The sequence below is a fragment of the Pongo pygmaeus genome, chromosome 1, assembly GCF_028885625.2.
Source record: "Pongo pygmaeus isolate AG05252 chromosome 1, NHGRI_mPonPyg2-v2.0_pri, whole genome shotgun sequence".
Classification (NCBI taxonomy): Eukaryota; Metazoa; Chordata; class Mammalia; order Primates; family Hominidae; genus Pongo; species Pongo pygmaeus.
Window position 1 is genome coordinate 220,845,770 of NC_072373.2, and position 18,829 is coordinate 220,864,598.

General features: G+C 47.1%; 1 protein-coding gene across 15 annotated transcripts in view; it reads right to left on the bottom strand.

The window, feature by feature from the left end:
• Positions 1-664: 664 nt before the first annotated feature.
• Positions 665-18,829, bottom strand: part of KIF1B (kinesin family member 1B) — a 174,083-nt gene continuing 155,918 nt past the window's right edge. For all 15 annotated transcript variants that reach the window (XM_054439955.2, XM_054439961.2, XM_054439910.2 and 12 more), the window contains 8 exons: positions 17,420-17,565; positions 17,017-17,256; positions 13,525-13,596; positions 11,009-11,130; positions 7,823-7,972; positions 7,242-7,434; positions 6,917-7,035; positions 665-5,731 (listed from right to left, as the gene is read on the bottom strand). In XM_054439955.2, coding sequence (XP_054295930.1) covers positions 5,689-5,731; positions 6,917-7,035; positions 7,242-7,434; positions 7,823-7,972; positions 11,009-11,130; positions 13,525-13,596; positions 17,017-17,256; positions 17,420-17,565 — 1,085 coding nt within the window. In that variant the 3' untranslated portion in view covers positions 665-5,688. The remainder of the gene's footprint in view (positions 5,732-6,916; positions 7,036-7,241; positions 7,435-7,822; positions 7,973-11,008; positions 11,131-13,524; positions 13,597-17,016; positions 17,257-17,419; positions 17,566-18,829) is intronic.

The following is an 18,829-nucleotide window of genomic DNA, read 5'->3' on the forward strand; positions in this document are numbered from 1 at the left end:
CCAAGTGTGGTGGTGGACACCTGTAATCCCAGCTACTTGGGAGGCTGAGGCAGGGAGAATCGCTTGAACCCAGGAGGCGGAAAGTTGCAGTGAGCCGAGATCATGCCACTGTACTCCAGCCTGGACGACAGAGTGAGACTCCATCTCAAAAAAATAAATAAAAATAAATAATAATAATAATAAAAATACAAAAATTAGCCAGGCATGGTGGCGCACGCCTGTAATCCCAGCTACTCAGGAGGCTGAGGCAGGAAAATCGCTTGAACCCAGGAGGCAGAGGTTGCAGTGACCCGAGATCACATCACTGCACTCCAGCATGGGTGACAGAGCAAGACTGTCTCAAAAAGAAAAAAAAAAAAGAAGCCAACACAACACTACAAAATTATTGGAGGGCATACAAGGAGGCTTCAGGAGAAAAACGACAAATCTTCTAGCTAAAATAACCACTTCCATCTTTGGGAGAAAAGTACTTTCAAAGAAACAGCACCATATTAGCTTTCTTGGTTATATAAAAACCACCATTTTGAATATCAGAAAGGAGCACTTAAGCGATGATATTGTGACTTCTGTCTTAGAAAGGTATTATCTTTGCAAATCAAGAAAAGAAATCTTTGTGTAATTACCTTTCAAGGGGTGCAAGAATAAATGCACATCGAGAGCCTTCTGATGCACTGGCTGTACCTTTATTATTTTTACCTCGTTCACTAATAGTTCCGTGATGCAAGGTTACCATACACAGTTAGATAATGTCTGCATTGCACATCTAAGGCTATACAGCAAAAGAATCGGAATTAGTACAAATACAAGAACTATATTTACAGTCTGTATACTCAAGCTCCAAACATCAGATAATATTTACAAAATAAAACATGAAAATGAAAATCCAAAATTAATGTACATTGTTGCTAATGTGCTCAACTCCTTCACTGGGGAGAGATCAGTTTGCAAAGTCTTGGTTCAGAAAGGCCACTTATGCATTATGGGTTTTGTTGTCATGTGTGAGGATGGTGACAAGAGACTTGAAATCTCAACAGACAAGTACTTTAGAGCCACAAAGTCTAAGACAATGCCTTAAATACAAGAAGGCTGATGGACTCCTCAAGTGAACTGATGCCAGAATACGCAGAATGAAAAAAAATGAACTCGAAGACATGAAGAACAACACACAACAGCCACGGTTTGGCAAGAGACCAACCTCAGCCCAGACTTTCCATCTGAGCACAGCCGTTTGGCTATGAGCTTTTTACGTGAATTTTATAGCAACTCTGATTTCTTCCTTTAAATGATTGGAGGCTTTTCAAAGATCTTATGGGGCTCAAATACTAACTTCATAAATGGCCTTTTGAACAACAGCAGCAAATAATCTCTCAGCTGATATTTCAATTTACTAAGGAAGCACAAATTAAAACATTCCTGCTACACAGTCATGGTCTGGCCACACACCGGGGTGAATCACTGACCCTGGTGAACAACTGCAGTGCACACAAGTTAGAGTCCTATGTAAACACATCCAGCAAACCTTCTGGGAGCAGCAGCAAAATGAATCTTTCCTTTTTTTTTGAGACGGAGTCCTGCTGTGTCACCCAGGCTGGAGTGCAATGGTGTAGTCTCAACTCACTGCACCTCCACCTCCCAGGTTCAAGCTATTCTCCTGCCTCAGCCTCCCAAGTAGCTGGGACTATAGGCACACGCCACCACGCCTGGCTACTTTTTGTATTTTTAGTAGAGACGGGGTTTCACCAGGTTGGCCAGGCTGGTCTCGAACTCCTGACCTCAGGTGATCCACCTGCCTTGGCCTCCCAATGTGCTGGGATTATAGGTGTGAGCCACCGCACCCGGCTGAATCTTTTCTTTTTAAGGGGCAGGTTAACAATCACATTTTAAAAAGGGAACCAAAAGGAAAACTGAAAGACCCAAGTCAAACAAGCCCTGATACTGTCCATTGGAACCCGAGCGGGACACAGCATGAGAGAAATGCAGAAAGAGTACCGATGAGTGTGCACGCTGGAGAATCCTTTCTCTCCAATCCACTGTGCAAGTAAGTATAGCTGGATAAATATACATAGACCTGACAAAATTAAATATCCCTGTAAATTAGACAATAAGCAGCAGGCAACAAAGTCTTTGCTTTGGAATATGTGCCAGGAAAAGTCATCTTATTTTTAGATCCCAAGAGACAGTTCACAATGACTTAGTTCCTTCATCTGAAATGAGCTGAAAAATCCATAAAAAATAGGAGCAGTTGTCTGAAGTCTATGTGACTGAAGGGAAAAAAATATATCAAATAATAGTGGTTTCTTAGTTGGGAAACTCACTCCATTGCCCCTTGCCGTCAGCACGTTTAACAACGAGCTGGGGCTCAGGTGCCCGGCCACTGCCACAAGCAGCCCTTGCCTGTGCTCCTGACTAGTGCATGGGCTGGCTGGCCCTGCACAGTCCTGGCCTGAGCGCTGACTGACTCCCAGGAGGGCACACAGACACAGAGCGGGTCTGAGCACTGATTTGGGGCTGGTAGTGAGGCCATATTTTGCTTTGATGGGAGAAAGGAGGATGAGAGAGAGAGAGGAGGAGGTGATTAGTTTTAACTAGCACTTATTTCTCTGAATTTGCCTAAGAATTCTCTTTCCTGCCTTTTAAATTTTTTGCTTATTTAAAGGCGTGCTTTAAAAAAATAAATAAAGGTGGTTTCCTTAAGGGCTATGTTTCTTAACTTTCCCGCCACAACAGCAACAATTAGAGCCTCATAAACAGTTCCTGCCACAAATCTTCTCTCACAGCTTCACAGTGGGGATGGTTCTGTCGGGCAAGGGAGCACCCACTCTGGACGTGCTGGGGGCCAGCAGAGGCTGTCTGCACCTGCCAGCCACAGCAGGGGCGCCCCAGAAGGTGAAGAGCACGCAGGACACGACCACTCTGCTCCCTCTGGCTCCCTAAGAGGCCTTCTTATCCAGGCATGCTATGAACAGACAGTCCAGTTTGGCCTGTTCTAATGTCTGAGACTTCCAAAGCAAAGACTTTCCAAACCAGTTTCGTATGAGTTAGAAGAAAAACAAAAGTCATTTCAGTGTATCACATAATTTCACTCTCTCTCAGGCTTCCCACCGTCCTGTGTCACAGACATGGATCCTCTGTCACACTTTGTAACAGCAGCATCAATGACTTAATTTTAAAAGTGACCTTCAAATTCCATCTTCATTTCCCTGAAATTAGATTTGATTCCAGTCCAGGCAGCCATCTCTAAGCACCGACAGATCCTGCTGGTTTGAATAGAACCAGAAGGGCATATTGTGTCCATCAGACAATGAAACTTCTAACTACATTAGAAAATCTCACATACCACTTAGAAAACAAATAACTTCACAGTTAGTGACCTATGTTTTAACAGGAAGAAGAAAGTTAAAAAAAAAAATCCGCCATAGAGTTTCCGCTGGTCACTTTTCAGGTACAGATGCAGCCTGTGATTCTATCCTTTCCTTTCTCTCTCCGTGATTCACTTTTCCTCCTCTTCACAATGCAGTGATAAGGAGCAAAGCTGGGAGACCTGTTCTTCAGAGATGAGCCCAACCAGGAAGTGAGAAACAAGGGTGTGGACGATGACACAAGTCTCCCTAGCAACAACTCTGCAGAGGCGCGCGAGCCCCTGGCCTTTGCTGCATGAAGCGGGAAGTCATCCAGCTGCCTATCGCCTGAGAGTCAGCAACCTCAAGGCCGAGGACCTCACCAAGTGGGAGTGAGCAGATACTTTCCTGAATGCCTGAGCGATGGTGAAACAGAGACGTCTGAGCAAGGGAAGTAAAGGATGGTGTAAAACAATCCCAAGACAACTGGCAAAGCAACCGAAGTCACTGGAGGCTTTCTTTTTCCCCTCTCATCCTGGAAAACTTACTGGCAGCTGAAAGAGACAGACTTATCTTCTCTGATGATCTCAGAAGCCAGATGACCTGGTCTGTCAGAAGGAAAGAAGACTGTCCACAGTGAGCTTCCTCCTTTCTCCCTGGGCAGTGTTTCCACACCAGATGGAGAGGAGCAGGGAACACAGCCTGGGGCCCGGGCTCCCTGGATGCTCATCCGTGCCCCTAGGCATATTGTGTTCTGTTTGGAGTAGTGGTCATGGTTAGTTTTAATCCTGGGATCCAGAAAGCAAAGCCTGCCACATTTGCTTATTTATGAGTATAGAGAGCCTCACTGAAAGCATCTTCAACCTGATAAGCATCAATGAAAACAACTGCTGGATTCAGAGGGAGACTTCCAAGTTTATGCCTGAAAGCTACATTTCTTTGATCAAAGGGAGCTGGAACAACCACAAGGTCACTACTCAGCATTATTATTATTATTTTTTTTCTGAGACAGAGTCTTGCTCTGTCACCCAGGCTGGAGTGCAATAGCGCGATCTTGACTCACTGCAACCTCTGCCTCCTGGGTTCAAGCAGTTCTCCTGCCTCAGACTCCCAAGTAGCTGGAATTACAGGCATGTGCCACCATACCCGACTAATTTTGTATTTTTAGTAGAGACGGGGTTTCATCACATTGGCCAGGCTGGTCTTGAACTCCTGACCTCGTGATCTGCCCGCCTCGGCCTCCCAAAGTGCTTGGATTACAGGTGTGAGCCACTGTGCCCGGCCTACCCAGCATTATCTTAATCGTAACTATGACCATCAAGTTTATCACCAGAAAGTGAAACACTCCCGCCTTGTGGAACATTTGTGTATGACATGGCACTAATTCCAACTGTACCACCACCATCACTAATGCCAAAAACGGAACTGAGACACTCCTAGAAAAGAGCTTCCCTCCCAACAGAGAAAAAACAGTGGGCAGGAATCCTGCTGTGAGGAGCTACAAGCATCCCACCGCCTGCCGCTGTCACGGCCCACGGCCAAACCCTGGGGTCCCCTGAAGTCCACCAGAAGCATCCTTGGCATTTCCCTTCACCAAGGTCAAGAGCAGCCACTGTCCCAGGCCCACTGAAAAGGCCTCTCGTCTCATCTCTACCAGTAAATAAAAATTCCATAATTATGCCCTAAAAAGCCCCAACTTTGACTCAGAATATAACTGTTCCAGTTCTATGCTCACCACCACCTTTTCCCTGAATGGAAATGCAGGCATTAGCCATGGCAAAAAGAGACAGAGGGGAAAAAAGATTAGTTTTTTCCTCTCAGGTTCTAAAAAGGCCAGATGTCTCCTCCCTTAGTCTCTAAGCCACCCAAGAAAAATTAAAGTGATATCACAAACTGAGAAAAGAAAAAAAAAGTATGTTGTCTTGAAAAACATACTTGGTTTTTCAAGGTGCCTGGTGACAGCAGCACAGACATCAGAGGTGGTCATGATGGGGACCTATCATACAAAAGGAAGCCAAAGTACACCCACAATCATTTGGAGATTCACCAGATCCCCTCAGAGTTTTTGTGTTTTTGTGTGTGTGTGTGTGTGTGTGTGTGTGTGTTTAAAAACATTTTTTCCTTTTGTTAGGCCACATGCTACTAACAAGATTCTCAGCACAAGAAAAAAGAAGAGTACAGAGCAATGGAGATGGGGAATGGGAGAACTAGAAAAGTGCTGGACAAGGAGGGAGAAGTAGTTAAGCCACAGGATCACATACAAGAGTCACCGTCAAGAATCACAAAGAGAAATGAGAGGTAACGCTTTCTTTATCTCTCGAAGGCGAGTGAGGGCACTCGGCAGAGTCACTTAGTATTTCGACTGGCTCGGGCATCTGCGGGAAAGCTTTGACCTATGGGGGACAAACAGGGAGGTAGGATTAGAAGTCTGGGTACAAGTGTTGTCCCCTCACAGTCCTCTCCCTCTGAGGCTCCCTCCTGGAGCATCTTCCTATTTGGCACCGCAGGCCTTGTCCTCTAAGCCGTCTACTCTGGGACCCTGTGACACAAGCCCTCAGAACCTGAGGCTTAATCACAGGGCTGGAGGTTGGGAGACCATTAAGGTTCTCACTGTCCTCCCTTTAATCTCTCCCCTGAGCCCCATCTGCAGACCTCTTGAGAACAAAAAGACAAACAAGGAAAATAATTGGTGCACATTTGTGACCAGAGTCTCCCTGGTGCTTCAGAACATGACAATGTCTTACAAGATGCAGAGGCCTCATTACCACCCCACAACCAATTTACACTCCTGTCCTTCCTCTCTTTTACATTTATTTTGAAAAATACTTCCTTTCAAGCCAGATGTGGTGGCTCACGCTTGTAATCCCAGCACTTTGGGAGGCCGAGGAGGGTGGATCACCTGAGGTCAGGAGTTCAAGACCAGCCTGGCCAACATGGTGAAACCCCATCTCTACTAAAAATTAAAAAAAAAAAAAATTAGCTGGGTGTGGTGGCGGACACCTGTAATCCTAGCTACTCGGGAGGCTGAGGTAGGAGAATGGCTTGAACCCGGGAGGTGGAGGTTGCAGTGAGCCAATATCGTGCCACTGCACTCCAGCCTGGGCCACACAAGAGCGAAACTCCATCTCAAAAAAAAAAAAAAAAAAACCACAAAGAAAACAAAAAAAAAAAGAAAAATTCTTCCTTTCCTATTTATCCTGATATTCCTGAAGCCAAAAGCCAAAGAGAGAAAGAAAACACAGAACAACTTCTAGGCTGGGTGCAGTGGCTCACACCTATAATCCCAGCACTTTGGGAGGCTGAGGTGGGTGGATTACTTGAGGTCAGGAGTTTGAGACCAGCCTGGCCATTGTGGTAAAACCCCGTCTCTACAAAAAATACAAAAATTAGCCAGGCATGGTGGCACATGCCTGTAGTCTCAGCTACTGGGGAGGCTGAGTCAGGAGAATCGCTTGAACCAGGGGGCGGAGGTTGCAGTGAGCCAAGACCAAGCCACTGCACTTCAGGGAGAAAGAGTGAGACTCCGTCTCAAAAACAACAACAAAAAAAAACCAAACAAATAAAAAACAACTTCTTACCGTATTGTGCCAGCAAGAAGTGGGTTGAAGGCATACAACCAGTCGTTCATGTCTTTGTCATTGAGGGCCTGCAAAAGGACCCCACGGTGCTTTGTGCAGACAGCAAAGGTGTTTGGTGTCTGAAAGAAAAATGCAGGTAGACAAGAAAGTTACTACAGAAACAGCAATGGGGACTGCCTTACCATATTCCCAAGCCATATAGCACTCACAAAGGAGTTCAAAACCAGAGAGAAAGGGGAAATTTCACACCACATAACAGAGAGTGCAGAACTCAAAAGGGAAGGGCACATGTGGCAATAAGAAACCAAGGCAGGGCAGGACAGACCTTCACCATGGCCTGCTGGTCCTCGCTGTACTCCACCTGTGCTGTGGACAGGTTAATGATTCCACGCTCCACAGGGTCTTTGTCACTGTTATAGATGAAGACATAAGGCCGACGGACGACAACAAAATGTTTAGCCCAGTTACTGTAAAGAGGCTCCTTGAAATGAAGGTATCCTTTCTTAGAGACCACTGAGCTAAAAACGACAATATGACAAAAGTTAGTTTCTCACAAAAAGAAAATAATCGTGCTGAGGACCATCAAAATACGCCACACCTAGGCCAAGTCCTTAGATTCGATGAAACAGGCAAATGACCTATTTGGCCTAGAATCTTATCTGCCAAAGTAATACAGCAAAAGCGAAACCATGCCATGGCAACATGCTGCGCCAGGGTGCAGATGCATCATGAGACCCAGCTGGAGAAACCCAGGCCGGCCCTCTCACCCCAGACTCAACTTGCATCAGACTACAGTACAGATTGCATCAGACTACAGTACAGACCTCACAGGGAAGAGCTGGCCAGTCACTTCTTCTTGTGGATTTGTTTTTTATAGCTGGCATTCCTGCTCATTATAGTACTCACCCTGGTCTAATTTCTTCAATATCTGGAACAAGATTGAGAAATTCGTTTTTTCCTGCTCGGGCCAAATAGGGCGTTTCCACAGCTGGGACAATCTGAAACTGTTCAAATTCTGGGCAGGGACTAGAGGCCCGGGAATTGGCTTCTGGGGTCCTTTAAAATAGAGAGATTAGAAAGAAAAGGGTAACAAGAGCATCAGTTATGATCAAGGCATACTGAGTACCGTTTCACTGGGAGGAACACAATGCCCCTCCCTAAACTCTAGCTGCAAACTTGAGTTGCAGAGAGCTCAGCTGAGGAGACAGGCTGGCTTCAGAAAGTTAACTCTGAATTCAACTGGTGTCATCCTTCTGAAGTTATGAAAGGAAATTGATCATTGATGGCCACTGGGTCACATAGTCTCTCTGCCTATATTAAAGCCCTCTGAACACATTATCTGGAATATGAACTCTATTCCTTTATATGTTTCTTTTTAGTCCCATGGCCACACCAAAAGCGATGTTTCTCAAAGTGTGCCCCCAGCCAGCAGCATCAGCTTCACCTGGGAAACTGTTCAAAAACTCAAATTTTTAGACTCCAAGCCAGACCTACGGAATGAGCAGCTCTGGGTGGGGTTGAGCCATGGGGGCTTCAACAAGCCTCCCAGGGAATGATGATGTACACTGAAGTCTCAGAGGCCCACTGCCTTAGAAAATGGCAGAAAAAGCAAACAAATGGGAAGACCCAGGGTTCCTGAACGGCTGTGCAGAGTAGACCTGCACCACTGACCTGGACCTGGACCAGCCCTCATGATTATTGTGTGAGAAATAAATTCCCATACTCTGTATTGTTAGGTATCTTTGTAGAGCAACATAGCATTGTATCTCACTAAATCTAAAAAGCCCATTTTAACTTTTTTTTATACTTCATTCTTTTTTTTTTTTGAAATCGAGTTGGCCGGGTGCAGTGGCTCACACCTGTAATCCCAGCACTTTGGGAGGCCGAGGTGGGCAGATCACCTGAGGTCAGGAGTTTGAGACCAGCCTGACCAACATGGCGAAACGCCGTCTCTACTAAAAATACAAAAATTAGCTGGGCGTGGTGGCAGGCCCCTGTAATCCCAGCTACCCAGGAGGCTGAGGCACGAGAATTGCTTGAACCCGGGAGACAGAGGTTGCAGCACTCCAGCCTGGGCGACAGAGTGAAACTCTGTCTCAAAAAAAAAAAAAAAGGCTGGGCGCAGTGGCTCATGCCTGTAATCCCAGCACTGTGGGAGGCTGAGGCTGGAAGATCATGAGGTCAGGAGACCGAGACCATCCTGGCTAACACAGTGAAACCCCATCTCTATTAAAAATACAAAAAATTAGCTGGGTGTGGCTGGGTGCGGTGGCTCACGCCTGTAATCCCAGCACTTTCGGAGGCCGAGGCGGGTGGATCACAAGGTCAGCAGTTCGAGACTAGCCTGACCAAAATGGTGAAACCTCATCTCTACTAAAAATACAAAAAAAAAATAGCTGGGCATGCTGGCAGGCGCCTTGTAATCCCAGCTACTTTGGAGGCTGAGGCAGGAGAATCACTTGAAACTGGAAGGCGGAGGTTGCAGTGAGCCAAGATTGCGCCACTGCACTCTGGCCTGGGCAACGAGAGCAAAACTCTGTCTCAAAAGTAAATAAATAAATAAAATAAAATAAAAAATTAGCTGGGTGTGGTGGTGGGCACCTGTAGTCCCAGCTACTCAGGAGGCTGAAGCAGGAGAATGGTGTGAACCTGGGAGGCGGAGGTTGCAGTGAGCCGAGATTGTGCCGCTGCACACCAGCTTGGGTGACAGAGCGAGACAAGTCTCGCTCACTGCAAGCTCTGCCTCCCAGATTCAACCAATCTTCCTGCCTCAGTCTCCCCAGTAGCTGGGATTACAGGTACATGCCCCTATGCCTGGCTGATTTCTTGCTCTGTCACCCAGGCTGGAGTGCAATGGTACAACCATGGCTCACTGCAGCCTCAACCTCCCGGGCTCAAGCAATCCTCCCACCTGAGCCTCCTGAGTAGCTGGAACCACAGGCGCATGCCATCATGTCCAACTATTTTATTTATTTTTTGTAGAGATGGGGGTCTCCCTATGTTGCCCAGGCTGGTCTCGAACTTGTGGGCTGAAGCAATCCTCCCACCTCAGCCCCCGAAAGTGCTGGGATTACAGGTATAAGCCACTGCACTCAGCCACCATTTCTTAAATTGGGATTCATTTTATAATTGATGGCATGCTTAAGTTAGTTGTCAGTGCTTTTTCTTCTTTTCTTAGTGGCACAGAATAGTCCCTACAGTCTGTGGCATCCTAAATTTAATGGAATTACCTGGTTGTGTTATTTTCTCCAGCCGCCTTTGCCTGTGTCAGTGTTGGTACAGTGAGATAGACAGGTGGATGATAACCAGGTGAGCATAACTGATGGAGATGCACAAGAGGGTATGTTGCAAAGAACGGATTACGATGATGAATCATGGACTCTAGACTAAATCTGTCTTTTTCTTTCTTTTTTTTTTAGGGACAGGGTCTTGCTCTGTCGCCCAGGGTGGAATGCAGTGGTGCAATAATAAAACCTCACTGCAACCTTGAACTCCTGGATTCAAGCGATCCTCCCACTTCAGCCTCCCGAGTAGCTGGGACCACAGGCACAGACCACCACGCCTGGCTATCTTATTTATTTTTTTGTAGAGACGGCATATCACTATGTTGCCCAGCCTGGTCTCGAACTCCCAGCCTCAAGCAATCCTCCTGCCTTGGCATCCCAAAGTGCTGGGAGCCACCTCACCTGGCCTTGTCTTTATTTTTCTTACCTACATAATTTGCTGTGGAATCAAAATATTTTTTTCCAAAACAGTTTCAAAATATTTTTCCCAAGATAGCACTTCCTATGTCTGGTATTATGACTGGGGAGACAAGCAGGGGTAGGAATGGAGGACAAAACTAGCAGAAAGGGATGAAGAAGACAGTCATGATGAGGTGATGATGCAGAAGGTTAGTAAGCTATGATGTGAAGAGATGCCAGTAGCTAGCACCTCTCCAGTCACTGTGATAGCCAAAAAGGCTCCCACACATTTCCAAATGCTGCCTAGGGGGAAGGTGCTGCCTTCAGTCAAGAACCATTGAGCTAGAGGAAGGTTGACATTTACCTTCGTTCTTAGATTGACTTCTCTCAGCGAAATCTGGGTACTTACTTCTGATCCAGAGAGTTGCTCCTAGAGTCTACCAGAGAGGGACAGGTGGAGGAGGGAGTGAGGGTGGCACTGCTGAAACTGGACTCAGAGGGATCCCGTCCAATTGGAGAGATATCAGACAACTGGAAGCAAACCGAACACTACAAGTTACATTCAGCTGCCTCTACAATAACAATAGGGAGTTTCAACAACCAGCGCCTCACTTTGATACATCTTGTTTTAGAAGGTCATTTAAGAAAACAAGCCTATACATACAATTATTATTTATCAATAAATAAATACATAGATAAAATTTTAAGAGACAAGGCCTTGCTCTATTGTCCAGGCTGGAGGGCAGTGATGCAATCCTAGCTTCCTGTGGCCTCCAACTCCTGGGCTCCAGCGATCCTCCTGTGCCCTGGCTTCCTGAGTACCTGGGATTACAAGCGTGTACCACCACAACTGGTGAAAATATTTTCAAAAAAGAAAAAACACAAGCCTACAAATATTTTACGGCCTAAGTGCCACACTAAGAATCAAGACATTTATAAAAGGGGCAAGGTTGGTTTTTTAATGTTCCAACTGCCCTCCTGCATTATTATTATTGTTATTATTATTATTATTATTTTCTTTTTCGAGATAAGGTCTTGCTATGTCTACCAGGCTGGAGTGCAGTGGTGCGATGTTGGCTCACTGTAGCCTCAGCCTCCAGGACTCAAGTGATCCTCCTATCTCAGCTTCCTGAGTAGCTGGGACTACAGGTGTACACCACCACACTCAACTAATTTTTGTATTTTTTTGTGGAGATGGGGTTTTTTTCATGTTGCCCAGGCTGGTCTTGAACTCTTGGCCTCAAGAGATCCATCGACCTTGACCTCCCAAGCAGGCAGGATTACAGATGTGAGCCACTGTCACTGGCCTCTCCTGCATTATCTTTATTTATTTATTTATTTTTGGAGAGACAAAGTCTCGCTCTGTCACCCAGACTGGAGTGCAGTGGTGCGATCTTGGCTAACTGCAAACTCCACCTCCTAGGTTCAAGCAATTCTGCCACAGCCTCCTGAGTAGCTGGGATTACAGGCATGTGCCACCATGCCTGGCCCATTATTTTGGTTTTTTTTGTTTTTTGTTTTTTTTTCTTTTTGAGGCGGAGTTTCACTCTTGTTGCCCAGGCTGGAGTACAATGGCGCGATCTTGGCTCACCGCAACCTCCACCTCCCGGGTTCAAGCGATTCTCCTGCCTCAGCCTCCTGAGTAGCTGGTACTACAGGCATGTGCCACCACACCCGGCTAATTTTGTATTTTTAGTAGAGATGGGGTTTCTCCATGTTGGTCAGGCTGGTCGCAAACTCCCAACCTCAGGTGATCTGCCCGCCTTGGCCTCCCAAAGTGTTAGCATTACAGGCATGAGCCACTGCAGCCGGCCCCCCGGTCCATTATTATTAAGAGACAAAAAAATACTGTCACACAGGTTGGGGTGCAATGGCACAATCATACCTCACTGTAGCCTCAAACTCCTGGGCTCAGGCAATCCCGCCTTGGCCTCCTGAGTAGCTAGGCCTATAGGTGTGTCCACCACATTTGGCTAATTTTTCAAAAATTTTTTTGTAGAGATAGGGTATTTGTGCTATATTGCCCAGGCTGGTCTCAACCTATTGGCCTCAAGCGATCCTCTCATCTTGGCCTCCCAAAGTGCTGGGATTACAGGTATGCGCCACCACACCCAGCCCCTGAATTAATATGAGTGGTATTACAGTGGTGCGCCTTCCATGTACTAGGCATTGTTCTAATAATATGGCAGAGGATCTGCCTCCCTGGAGCTTAAGACAGACAATAAACCACTCAACAAACACTTTAAAAAGCATCAGGTAGTAATTAGTGCTATAGCAAAAAATAAAGCGGGAAAGAGGGGTGGGTAGAAAGTTTCAGACAGCTGTCAGATTTATTATCAGGTGTTAACAGAGTCCACTCACAGGAGGTGATAATGGAGTAGAAAAATGAAAGAGGTAAGGGAGCCAACCATGACAATACCTGGAGAAAGGCAATTCCAGGCAAAGAAATAGTAGGTGTGCAAAGACCCCAAGGCAGGAATGAGCCGGGAGGGTTTAAGGTCAAGCTGACTAGAATTGAGTGAATAACACAGAAATTCTCTGAAGTGTTTACTTCACTCTTTGTTGAAGTCAATAAAACTTTATGCCACCAGGAACCTCAGGGTTTCCTTGTACCCTGGCATAGAATAACATACCATCTCCCTATAGAATATTCTCCTCCAAAGGAGTCATGAAAAAGCCAAAATGTTTCCCATCTGGTAATCACTCTAAGAGACACAAAGGAGTATTTTTATCTTCAGAAGTCAGTGTTCGGACTCTGAAAAATTAGAATGAATACCAGAGCAGTATGTCATAAATTTTCAAATACAATGCTATGCCCATGACAAGTTGCTTAAAAGCAGCAAAAACCAGGAATAGGTAATCTGGGCTGCTGTGGAGAAATCAGTTAAAAACACACTAGCTAAAAATTACAGTCAATGTGCTCACCTTACAGTCACTGATGCTGCCGTGCACCTGGCTGAATTCTCTGTTGAAAGTGTGGGTGAGAAGTTGCAGGCACTAAAGAAGAGAAAGAGAAGTGCAAGCTGAACATAAAATGTCAACAGCCAGGAGCCTCAGGATAGCTGACCATGTGGAGGCTCCTGAAGGGCTGAGTTCCCGGGGAGGGCATGGAAGCTCCACATCTCCTCTCCCTATGCATTCGTCCATCTGCTGTTCATTGGTCTCCTTTGCACTGTCCTTTCTAATAAACCAGTAAATTTAAAAACAAACAAACAAAAACCTCAATGACTAAATGAAGCCCTGGATACAAGGCAGGAGGCGAAATAACATGTCCTAAACTCACAGTGCAGCTCTGATGTTGCCCATACAGCTCTAGAAATTAGAACTAAGTATATAGCAAGGGAAGTTCTATGTATGTCTAATAAAGATAAAGCAAGTGGCTTAAAAAAGCCTTTCTCAAGATTACCAAAGTGAATTACTAAAAACACCATGGTTTTGGCTGGGTGTGATGGCTCATGCCTGTAATCCCAGCACTTTGGGAGGATGAGGCAGGTGGATCACGAGGTCAGGAGATCGACCTCATCCTGGCCAACATGGTGAAACCCCATCACTACTAAAAATACAAAAATTAGCTGAGCATCATGGTGGGCACCTATAATCCCAGCTACTCGGAAGGCTGAGGAAAGAGAATCACTTGAACCCAGGAAGTGGAGGTTGCAGTGAGCCGAGATCATACCACTGCACTCTAGCCTGGCAGTAGAGTAAGACTCCATCCCCTCTCCAAAAAAAAAAAAAAACAAAAAAAAACACCTACAAAAAATGAGCTGGGCATGGTGGTGCACACCTGTAATCCCAGCTACTCAGGAGGCTGAGGCAGAAGAACTGCTTGAACCTGGGAGGTGAAGGCTGCAGTGAGCTGAGATCGTGCCACTGCACTCCAGCGTGGGCCACAGAGCAAGACTCCATCTCAAAAAAAAAAAAAAAAATTTTAATAAAGATAAAAATAAAAAATAAAAACACCATAGTGATCTCTCGACCTCACAATCTGCCCGCCTCAGCCTCCCAAAGTGCTGGGATTACAGGCGTGCGCCACCGCACCCGGCCACCTCTGCCTTCTTTAAAAAGCTTTTATCTGGCTGGGCGTCCACACACTCGTAATCCTAGCACTTTGGGAGGCTGAGGCGGGTGGATCACCTGAGGTCGGGAGTTCAAGACCAGCCTGGCCAACATGGTGAAACTCCGCCTCTACTAAAAATAAAAAAATTAGCCAGGTGTAGTGGCACATGCCTCTGTACTCCAAGCTACTTGGGAGGCTGAGGAAGGAGAATCGCTTGAACCTGGGAAGCGGAGGTTGCAGTGAGCCAAGATCACGCCACTGCATCCCAGCCTGTGTGACAGGAGTGAGACTCCATCTCAAAAAAAAAAAAATTTTAAAAAGCTTTTATCACTTCTCATGGGATTACTGTAATAAAGATAAAGAATTCTCCCTTCCTCAGCGTATCTCTTCACCATCAATCCATTCTCTTTATTGCCTGCCAGAGAAATATATATTTTTTTTTTGAGACGGCGTCTCACTCTGTTGCCCAGGCTGGAGTGCAGTGGCACGATCTCAGTTCACTGCAACCTCCGCCTCCCGGGTTCAAGCGATTCTCCTGCCTCAGCCTCCTTAGTAGCTGGGACTACACGTGCATGCCACCATGTTCGGCTAGTTTTTGTATTTTTAGTATACACGGGGTTTCACCATGTTGGCCAGGATGGTCTCGATCTCCTGACCTTGTGATCCACCCGCCTTGGCCTCTCAAAGTGGTGGGATTACAAGCGTGAGCCACCGAGCCTGGCCAGAAATCTTTCTAAAACACAAATACCTGTTTAAAATATTTCTGCCTTGCTCCCATCATCCACTATAAACTCTTCAGTGCAGTATACAAGATTCTTCACTCCACACCTCCTGTTCCAGTCCCACGTGAACTCCCCAAGACTGATCATGCAGGACACCGCTGCCTCCCTCCCGATCTCACGGGACACCGCTGCCTCCCTCCCGATCACGCGGGACACCGCTGCCTCCCTCCCGATCTCACGGGACACCGCTGCCTCCCTCCCGATCTCACGGGACACCGCTGCCTCCCTCCCGATCTCACGGGACACCGCTGCCTCCCTCCCGATCTCGCGGGACACCGCTGCCTCCCTCCCGATCTCACGGGACACCGCTGCCTCCCTCCCAATCAGGCGCGACACCGCTGCCTCCCTCCCGATCTCACGGGACACCGCTGCCTCCCTCCCAATCAGGCGCGACACCGCTGCCTCCCTCCCGATCTCACGGGACACCGCTGCCTCCCTCCCGATCTCACGGGACACCGCTGCCTCCCTCCCGATCTCACGGGACACCGCTGCCTCCCTCCCGATCTCACGGGACACCGCTGCCTCCCTCCCGATCTCACGGGACACCGCTGCCTCCCTCCCGATCTCACGGGACACCGCTGCCTCCCTCCCGATCTCACGGGACACCGCTGCCTCCCTCCCGATCACGCGGGACACCGCTGCCTCCCTCCCGATCACGCGGGACACCGCTGCCTCCCTCCCGATCTCGCGGGACACCGCTGCCTCCCTCCCGATCTCACGGGACACCGCTGCCTCCCTCCCGATCTCACGGGACACCGCTGCCTCCCTCCCGATCTCGCGGGACACCGCTGCCTCCCTCCCGATCATGCGGGACACCGCTGCCTCCCTCCTGCGCATCCTTCCAAGGTCAGCTCATGAGCTCCCCACTACAGACACTTCTCCTCTGACTCCTATAGCATTTGAAACACACACCTCTATTATATGCTTGTGACCTAATATTCTGTAACCTTTATATTTTTAAATTTTTAAATTTTTTATTATTTTATTTTATTTTTTTAGATGGAGTGTCACTCTGTCACTCAGGCTGGAGTGCAGTGGAGCTATCTCAGCTCACTGCAATCTCCGCCTCCCGTGTTCAAGCAATTCTCCTGCCTCAGCCTCCTGAGTAGCTGGGATTACAGGCACCCACCACCACACCTGGCTAATTTTTGTATTTTTAGTAGAGACAGGGTTTCACCATGTTGGCCAGGCTGGTCTCAAACTCCAGACCTCAGGTAATCCACCTGCCTCAGCCCTGCAAAGTGCTGGGATTACAGGCATGAGCCACCATGCCTGGCCTAATTTTTGTTTTGGTAGAGACGAGGTCTCACTATGTTAGCCTAGGCTTGTCTTTAACTCCTGGGCTCAAGCAATCCCTTTGCTTCAGCCTCCCAAAGTGGTGGGATAACAGGCATGAGGCACTGTGCCTGGCCCTGTAAGCTTATTGAGGGTAGGAACTGCATCTTTTTATTTCTACATTCACAGTATTATCATAGGCCTTCAAACACCTCGAACAAAGGTGATGAAAATGAATAAACTGAGAGGCTAGTTTGTAGAGCCTTGTGGGAAGACGTTCAACAAAGAGGAAGGGATTCACACCTTGGTAGCCAGCTCTTTCTCTCGGTCCACCAGGCTTTCGATGTCTGCTGAATCGTAGCCACTGCTCTCGCTGGGTGTGATGGCGCTTTCAAAGGTGGTGGTTGAGATCTGAGAGGAGATACTGGTGGAGGTGCTGAGGGTCCCACTGCTGAGGCTGGGGGATAACGAGTCGCTCAGGGATTTGGGGATGCTGTCACCAAGTCTCTCACGCAGCAGCAAAAAGTGGCGGGTTTTTTCCACCTGAGAAGATCAATACTACTGCTATAGCAAACACAAAGCTCATTAAGACCTCAGGAGAGAAAAGTGAAAAGCTATGATCACATGCAGCAGAGGGGAGGAAGACTGATACTTTGGCAATCTTGTCCAAGAGTTCTTGCATCTGAGCAACCCTGCCCCTGGATACCTCATGTAGGAGCTCCAGCTTCTCCAGCTCCCACTGGTGCTCAAGGATGAGGCTATCTCCACGGGGCCGCCAGCCTGCTAAGTTCTCTTCTCCCCGCACATATGCCACTGATGTATCTAAGATTTTTCTTCTCCTTCTCTGCATGCCTAAGACAAAAGGAAACAAGTTTTTGTTTCAGAAAAAAATTCAATTCTAAGTTTAGGTCAAAATGAATTAATAATTCTTTTTTTTTTTTTTTTTTTTTTTGAGACAGAGTCTTGCTCTGTTGCCCAGGCTGGAGAGCAGTGGAACAATCTCACCTCACTGCAAGCTCTGCCTCCCGGGTTCACGCCATTCTCCTGCCTCAGCCTCCCCAGTAGCTGGGACTACAGGCGCCCGCCACCACGCCTGGCTAATTTTTTGTATTTTTAGTAGAGACGGGGTTTCACCGTGTTAGCCAGGATGGTCTCAATCTCCTGACCTCGTGATCCGCCCGCCTCAGCCTCCCAAAGTGCTGGGATTACAGGCGTGAGCCACTGCGCTTGGCCACAAATTAATAATTCTTATACGTAGCAAACTAAGACAGTTTGGTCTCAAGATATATGGGATTTTATTTAAATACCAAAGCAACTGAACGTTTTTAAAAACTGAGTTTTACATTATTTGATAATTATGAAGACTGGGATACAATTTAAGAAAATGATAAAATTATGATGTTAGGTGAAAATGGAGAAATATAAAATAGTCCATAATAATCTATACACTATGGGGCCGGGCATGATGGCTCATGCCTGTAATCCCAGCACTTTGGGAGGCCGAGGTGGGCTATCACCTGAGGTCAGGAGTTCCAGACCAGCCTGGCCAACATACTGAAACCCCATCTCTACTAAAAATACAAAAATTAGCCGGGCGTGGTGGTGGGTGCTTGCAAACCCACCTACTCAGGAGGCTGAGGCAGGAGAATCGCTTGAACCTGGGAGGCAGAGGTTGCAGTGAGCCAAGATGGCGCCACTGCACTCCAGCCTGGGCGACAGAGCAAGATTCCGTCTTAAAAAAAAAAAAAAAAAAGTCTATATACAATGATTGCAAATAAATAAAAATATACCTAGATGAAACAAGGGGGAAGGCCAGGCACAGTGGCTCATGCTGTAATCTCAGCACTTTGGGAGGCCAAGGTAGGAGAACCACTTGAGCCCAGGAGTTCAAGACCAGCCTGGGCAACATAGTAAGACCCTGTCTCTACCAAAAATTAAAAAATTGGCCAGGTGTAGTGGCATGAGCCCAGGAGTTGGAGGCTGCAGTGAGCTCTGATCACACCACAGCACTCCAGCCTGGGCAACAGTAAGATCCTGTACCTAGGCTGGGCACGGTGGCTCACGCCTGTAATCCCAGCACTTTGGGAGGCCAAGGCGAGTGGATCACGAGGTCAGG